The following is a 7,788-nucleotide window of genomic DNA, read 5'->3' as shown; positions in this document are numbered from 1 at the left end:
TTATATTCTTGCCAAATTTCATATTAATCAGTATCATATTTTATGTAACTAGAATAATCGATATCAAATACATATATATACACAATCAAACAAACATGATATGTATATAATACAATCAAAACATATATATTCACATCGACAATCATGCGATTAGTACCATACACCAAAGATTGAGAAGATTTTATAATGTCAATCTTAAATTATTTTGAATGAAATATTTGCACCAGTTGCTTCCAATGATACCATTAGGACTTCCGCTGCTCTAGCAGCCTAAAAAGTTAGATGTCGCACCAACTTGACGTCAAATCAATCTTCTTAAATGGAGTCTGTTGCGGCCAATCGCCTCGTCGCCTGATCGCCGGGGAACGAGCACCTGCAAAATAGAAAGTCCACACTGACCGGAGGCAGCTCCGGCGGGGACCCTCCGACGGTCAAGTCAGAGAGGTGACTGGGCAACAGTAAAATGAAGACAGAGAGCTCAATCGAGAGGGAGAGAGAGAGAGGAGCAAGCCTGTGGTTTCGAAGTCGAAAAGTGGAGGTCCCCTGCACTGTTGCCTTCCCTGATTTATATAGTGGAGCATGGTATGGCGCCGCCATTAATGGTGCGGACAATTGAAGAATTGTCAACTCACTATAGACTGTCAGAGTCGCCGTAAAAGTGTCATATCGCCGTGGGGCTGTCAAATCACTAGGGTTGACAATGCCCTAGGTGGGATAATGCCCCTAGGTGGCAGTGCCACATGTTGCTGTCAGGACTGACAAGCTCTGGCGGCTGTACGACGATCGGGGGAGCCGACCGACCCTAGGTCGGTGGTCAGCTGTGTGGCGTCGGGAGGAGATTCGGGCTCCTTTGTTGGTCAGCGAGTCTTACGTGAGTCGGCCATCAGACTCTCCGGTTCAGTCGGTCGGGCAAACAGGAAAAGTATGCCCGACCGACACATCTTCAGTCGGGTTATGGGCCGTTAATTGGCCGGTGATGGCGCCCATCGGTCGGTCGCTCCGGCTGTCGGTCGGTCGGTCGGTTTCTCCGGCCGTCGGTCGGTCGGTCGGTGGGTATTCCCCAACAGAGTCATTAAAGAGGAAATCTACGTTGAGAAAGCGTAAGGATTTGTATGGCCAAAAGCAAGAAGACTAGGTGTTCAAGTTTTTTCTTTTCTTTTAAATAGGTTTTAATGAATTGAAACAAGCACCCTAGGCTTTGGGATAGCCAAATTGATGCCTTCTTTATAGGGAAGGGATCTGAAAGAAGCCGAAGTAAACTTACTCGAGCTACATCATAAAGCAAGGTAACTCTTGTAATCTCATTGTTTCCTTTATTTTAATGATATGGTGTTTACTTGTTGTGATGAAAAATAATTCTTCATTCAAGAAAGATACGATGAAAAGACACAAGATGAAAAATTAGTTTTGCTTCATTATTTCTTGGAAAATAACGATGGAGCATCTGTTTGTCAAAAGAAGTATGCCAAGGGTATTCTCAAGAAGTTAAAATGATGGTCGCAAATCCATGCCAACACCCCTTCGTTGTGAATGAGAAATTTGTCTAAGAACATGTTAGTGGAGAAGCCAACGCATCGTTGTCTAAAAGCTCGGTTGGAAATTTGCCGTACCTCGCGTCTTTTACGCCGGATATCATGTACGCCACAAGTTTATTTTCAAGGTTCACCCACGAATGAAGCGGGATCCACTATGGGACAGCTAAGAGAGTCTTGACTTGGCTTTGGTGAAAGAAACAAGAAACGAATGCATTGCCGCATACGGCTTCCATGTTGGGTGACTGATACAAAATGCTGAAAGAAACAAAAGGAAGTCACAACAAATCAGCAATTTCTACAGTCAAGAATCCCATCTATTGTAGCTGAACAAAGAATATTGCCATCAAACATCATTTCACAAGGGAAAATGCTGAAGAAGAAATTCAGCTCAAGCATATGCGAACCTGGGAGCTATTGGTTGACATCTTCAACATGTAGCATTTTGCTTTTTATGTTGTTTCATTCATGGGTGATGTGCTCGGCCACTTGTAAGGCTGAGATGTTATGCTGGGATGTAGGTGAACTCTAAATGTAATGAAGGAAAACAGAGCAGCTGGTTATGAGTGCCCAAAATCCCATAATTATCTCATCCCCTTGTCCTCTGCCAGAAAACCTGGAACCATCTTTTTCCACTATTCTAGGCATAAATGAAGCCAACACAAGGTGACTCTAGGAGTAGTGACAACCTCACGAGAGAGAGGAAACATATGTTGCCACACTGAGGTGAAGAGAAAGCAGCCCAACTTGCGAAAGAGGGGGATGTTTTATGATTGACATTGGGCTAATCGTGGTGTTTATGATTGAATTCGAATTTATCTCAATTACTCTTAAATTGGTGAGGATACCAAAGCTCAAACGCAAGAAAGTATGTGAAAAATTATATGGGCATATATTTAGTTTTACATCGACTATGCATCAAGTAGATTTTGAATATTTATACAAAATTGAAAAATTCAAAGAACTTCTGACTTTTTTAGATGAGTTGCTGCTCGATTTTTATTTGCTAGAGCAGCCTCAACAGATCATTAGGCCAAACTTCATCTTGCTCTTAGACTGAGATCCTCACCTGCAAAAGCTATGTTCATCTTCTACTCTCTCTCTATCTCGCCCTCCCTCTGTGTGCGTGGCACATGCATGCAAGGGCGCACACCTTTGGGTGCGATGGGTGAGGCCTATGCTTCACTTTGTTTAGCTGGATTCATAAGTAGATCTGCTTAATGAGTTTCGCCAGTTCCCTGAAAAATTAACTAAAGGGTTTTGCGCATTGCATTTAACGTGAGATGTTCACTAAGAAATATAGATATTTGATACACAGCCCATCCTTCATTAAAGTGCAAAATCATGGTACTTAGGCATATGCAAAGGCTGAATAAGGTCAGCCAACCGAACCATATATTGTCCGATACTCTGGCTTCTTATTAGGGAACGTGCCTTTTCTAGCTCAATGGCAGTTCTTGACAATCATAATAGTGCACTCCTCGGAAACCACCGTAATCACCTCTTCTCCCATACACAGTAGTCATTACCAGAGGCAACAATCTGAAAGTTCGAAGGAACAACCTTCCCGACATCATATCTTGGTCCGATCTTTGCAATAATCTTCTCGTCAATTGCCGCTACATAGAGATCACTGTCGGAAACTATGATGCGCAATGAGCTACCTGGATGAATCCCATTCCTGGACCTGATTGTTGCCAACTCACTGATCTGCTCCTTGAAACCCCAATCAAACAAATGATCATAGAACTGCAGAACACGATAATACATAGTTTAGTTAAAGAGATGCACAGCTATTTTCTTTTATAAGAACTAGGAACATCAAGAATCAAGTTTGCTCAAATTTTTCTTTATTTGATAGACAAAAAAAAAAAAAAAAAAATGCTCAACGGTAGTATTTATTACTTCTTCAAGATTTGATGTTTTGTATAGAATTAGTACCAAGGAAAGAGGTAGATAGACTAGATCATTCATTAGATTGAAGTGATCAAACATGTGAGATAGCATGCACTGAAAGAAGTGGTTAAATTAGAACTTACAATGCTGGGGATCCCTGGGTGAGTGAGAATGTAAACATAGCCTTGCATGACCTTATCAGAAGGAAAAGGCCATAACCTCTGCGTCGAACCAGTATCATGGTTGTCGATGAATGTGACCGCCTTCTCTGGCCACCATCCAAGCATCCCAGATGCCTTTCCATTGGAATCACGCATCCTCCACAGCTCTCCTTGCACTGCTGCTTGTAGTATTCCCTTGGTGGTGAAATCAAAAGCTGTTGCTGGACCAGCAACTGTTTGAACCCAATTAACTAGCTCTTGGCGGTGAGCATTTTGGTCATAGGCTGGCTTGCCATCATTTCCATAAGCTAAAGAGCTCCAAATCTCTGCAACCACAAAACTTGGTGTGGTTTGATCTACATAAATCTTGGCAATGTCTGATGAGTATCCTTTAGCAAAATCAAGCCGCCATCCATCGAAACCAAGGTCGCTCTTGAGCCAATTCATCCAATCGGAGAGCTCATGTTGGACCCTTAGGTTGAGGTGGTCGATGTCAGGCGCCGCATCGAAACCAAGACCGGTGTCAGGGTGACCGGTGCCATCAGAGTATTTGGTATCATCACTGCAGATCATGGTCGGGCCCCAGTCGAGGCGGTCATCAGGTGTCCCACCTTCGAAGATACAATATATGCCTCTCCCATCCATTTTATCTGCACATCTGTGATTGATGACAATGTCGGCAACGCATTTGATTCCTTTGCCATGGAATGCACTGATCAGTGACTTCAGCTCGTCTTGGTTCCCATATTTCGATACATTCAGATCGTACAACCTTCCTGGCATATAACCTGAGTAGAAAAATTTTACAAATGCATTGTATTAGATGTATGATCTGACAAGTTACAACCTTAGCTTAGTAACGAACAAGATTCCCAAACCTACTCCCATATCTAGGCACAAGATCCAACCATTTCTTTTTTTACCTTTTACGGCCTACTTCAAGATATCACATTCCTTTTTAGGTAGACTGGAAACATTAGACCACACGACCCCATGACTATCTTCAAAGAGTGTATATCGTAAAACAGGATTTAGGTAGGATGTCTCCTTCCAACAAACAGCACCGATATGGCAAGCACAAGAACAAATCACTTAGAAAAATATCATAATTTAAAAAAGAAAAAGTACAATCGCGACAAAAATTTGCATACAATTTGTATTAAATCCTCTGTCACAAACAGAGAATATTTTTTAAGAGCACATGACTCTACTCCCCCAAATAAAGATTACTTACATGATAAACCAGTTTTGTAAACAAGATTCATCGATCTCCTTTATGCTGGTTATATCTTATTATTAATTTATCAATTGCTGCAATATGATAAGACAAGAGTAAGAAAGTAATCATGGACTTCAACCACAACAAACCTTGTTCTGACACCGAATGCGAGGGTGGAGGGAGCCACACATGCGTAACCCCAGCATTGGCAATATCAGATACTTGGCCCTTCAGAAAGTTATACCATCCCCCTTCTTTCTTCCATGACTCCCAATTAAAACCCTGCAAGCCTTCCTTTGTTAGTCGATGCACTACTTCGCACCATGATGAGATCAAATGATGCACAGGTTTGAATCTTCACCTGAAAAAGGATTTGAGCAACGGCCCCGTTGGGTGCAAGAGACAGCACCAGCACGAGTGCCAAGAACAATGGATCCAAAAGCTTTCCCATCTCTTCCCCTTATCTTCTTCTTCCACTAGATTAGAAAGGAGGAAACTCCTACATATAAAGAATCGTTAGGCGTCAAGGAGTTCTGACGCATGTGGCCCCCTGCAATGACTTCTGATGGATTACAGACGGGCGGCGAATCGCGTCTTCTGCTATGCTTGCTCTTCTTGTGTGTGTTCAATTTATGAAGCGTATCGGCCAAGGCGGGCTGAGTGTGAAACGGAGTTTGTTTGATTGGTTCTGGGGAGGATTTGCGTGCATCCAGAAGCGTTCTTGTCCGTTGGGCACGCGAGAAAGCGATGGCAGACTTATCCACGCTTGGCTTGGCTTGGCTTTGGCGTGACAAGTACTCCTCTACCAGAGGGGGCCTCAACAGTCATGTTTTGGATCGACGTGGCGGATAGGAGAAGGTTTTGGCAAGGGTATTGCCACGCCTCCGATTCAAAATTTGAATCAAGGATCATGACAATCACCACATATTTATAAAATATTTTTTTCATAAGCATGCAAGACATCTCATCGTGATATCTTCACAAATAGTTAAATAAATTTTTTAATATTTAATAATCAAACATTAGTTCAAATAACAAATCAAAACTCAGTGTTCAAAAGAAAGTAGCTGTCTGACAAAGTCAATATTAAAAATAAAACTAAAAGTCTTAAATAAATTCTAAGAAAAATTCTAAATCAATGAGCTAACTCCATCTCTAATCGCTCTCCCAATCGAAATCCCGCATCATGCTAATTTTTTGGATCTGTAAGAAAAACATAAAACTTATCATGAGCTAAATAGCCCAGTAAGCAGTGTATACCTTTAACTGAATAAATCAGGCAAATAATATTATGCATATCAATTTACTAATAACAAATCAATATGTAATTTCATGAAATCATATTCATACTGTCAATCATATATAAAAGTCAATTCATCATAATTTTCAATTATGCTTTTCATCTTAAATTCATCAATTTCTTAAGTTCTTCTTATCAACCATGACTATGACCACATTATCCCTGTGGCAGGGTCATAATACCGCGTATCTGCTTGTGGTGAGCTGCGAATCATCTAGCAGCCAAGTCCTTTGGAACCGCTGGTCTCGCTGGCGGTTTTGTCGCTGGTCTCTCTGGCGACATGTCGCTGATCTCGCTGGCGACATAAACCCTCAGGACAGTCAATTGCCAACGTATATGCCCCCATTGGCGGGATCCTCAACACAGTCAGGTTGTCAATTTCATATTGTCTTCCAATTTATATATTATTTTCAAAAATAATATAATTAAATGATATTTGAATCAAATTAATCGTATCATTCTTTATGATCATACATCATCATAATAGTTATTCAACAAATAACTTCAATCGTAAATAATTTTCTACAATTAATTTTAATCATAAATAATTTTAACAATTATTTTAATAAATAATTTCAATCACAAGCATGCATAAATTTATTTAATTCATAATTTTATCAGATAAATTCAGTAAAAGTAAATACTATTTACCTCAAAAGAAAATCCAAACTAGAAATTCTAAGAATCTCGAAAATCCTTCTCTGAACCTGATACGTCAAATATCATATTTTAAATCAAAATTTCATCGAATTAAAAATAACTAAATTGTTAAAATCTAAAGTCCCCACGAGGATTAATTTATCGACAGCATCCAGGGTTTTCGAACTAATCCATGGATACCCTAATTATATTTTTATTTTTATTGCTAATTTAATTTTTTTTAAATTAATTAATTCTATAAATCCTAAAATCTAAAAAGAGAGAGAAAGAGAGAGAGAGAGCAAAGAGAGTTTCTCTCTCCGCCCCCTTCTTTCTTTTCTTTTCTTTTTTTTTTCTTCTCTTTTTCTTCTTTTTCTTCTTTTTCTTCTTCTTCTTTTTCCTTTTCTTCTTTTTCTTCTTCTTCTTCTCGGCCCTTCCCGCACCGGAACAGAGGACCGGCATGGTCCTTCATTGGCCGGCCGTTCAGGCCGCGGCCGCTGCGGCGGAGACCGGCGGCAGAGGGAGACTGCTCCCCCGGTTACGGAGGAGCAGGGCCGACGGTCTATTTCGATTGCCGGCACCGAAAAATCCAAGGAAAAATGGCCCAAAACATGGATCTTTTCCCGACCAAAAATCGGCGACACTCGTCGCCGGCAGCCTCAAGCAAAAATACGGAAAGAAAGGGAAGGAAGAGAGGAAGGAGAGGAAGGCTCACCCTGGCCTCCGGTGACCTCACCGGTGAGAAATCACGGCGAGAAACCCAACAGTGTCTGTGGCTCCGATCGAGAAAAATAGGGAGAAAGAGAGAGGGAGGAGGCCAATGGTCGATTCTAAGGAGAGGGGAGACCTTCTTATAGAGGGTTCTAGGACTTCGAGAGATCCTAGGACTCCCAATATACTTGGGTCTCGCCGGAGAAGAAGACTCCTATCGGGAGTCTTCTTCCCGGTTTTTACTCTGTTTTTTTTTTTGTTGGGCTTGAATCTTGATGTCGTGGGCTTGGGCTTGGGCTATAACATTCTTCACCCCTAAAAAAAAATTTC

At 41.2% G+C, this 7,788-nt stretch overlaps 1 protein-coding gene across 2 annotated transcripts; it reads right to left on the bottom strand.

Annotated features, from left to right (window-relative positions):
- Positions 1–2,804: 2,804 nt before the first annotated feature.
- Positions 2,805–5,495, bottom strand: LOC105060892 (alpha-amylase isozyme 3D). 2 transcript variants are annotated; one of them, XM_010944750.4, is made up of 4 exons: positions 5,170–5,495; positions 4,958–5,090; positions 3,572–4,377; positions 2,805–3,281 (listed from the first exon to the last, which is right to left on the bottom strand). In XM_010944750.4, exons 1-4 carry the CDS (start codon positions 5,257–5,259, stop codon positions 3,030–3,032), a joined length of 1,281 nt encoding a protein of 426 aa, XP_010943052.1. In that variant the 5' UTR covers positions 5,260–5,495; the 3' UTR covers positions 2,805–3,029. The 2 variants fall into 2 exon arrangements, with proteins under 2 accessions (XP_010943052.1, XP_019701461.1); XM_019845902.2 differs by lacking the exons at positions 4,958–5,090; positions 5,170–5,495 and adding an exon at positions 4,513–4,946.
- Positions 5,496–7,788: the final 2,293 nt, after the last annotated feature.

The sequence above is a fragment of the Elaeis guineensis genome, chromosome 13 (genome assembly GCF_000442705.2).
Source record: "Elaeis guineensis isolate ETL-2024a chromosome 13, EG11, whole genome shotgun sequence".
Classification (NCBI taxonomy): Eukaryota; Viridiplantae; Streptophyta; class Magnoliopsida; order Arecales; family Arecaceae; genus Elaeis; species Elaeis guineensis.
The sequence above is the reverse complement of the archived record's forward strand: the minus strand, read 5'-3'. Positions and strand labels throughout refer to the sequence as shown.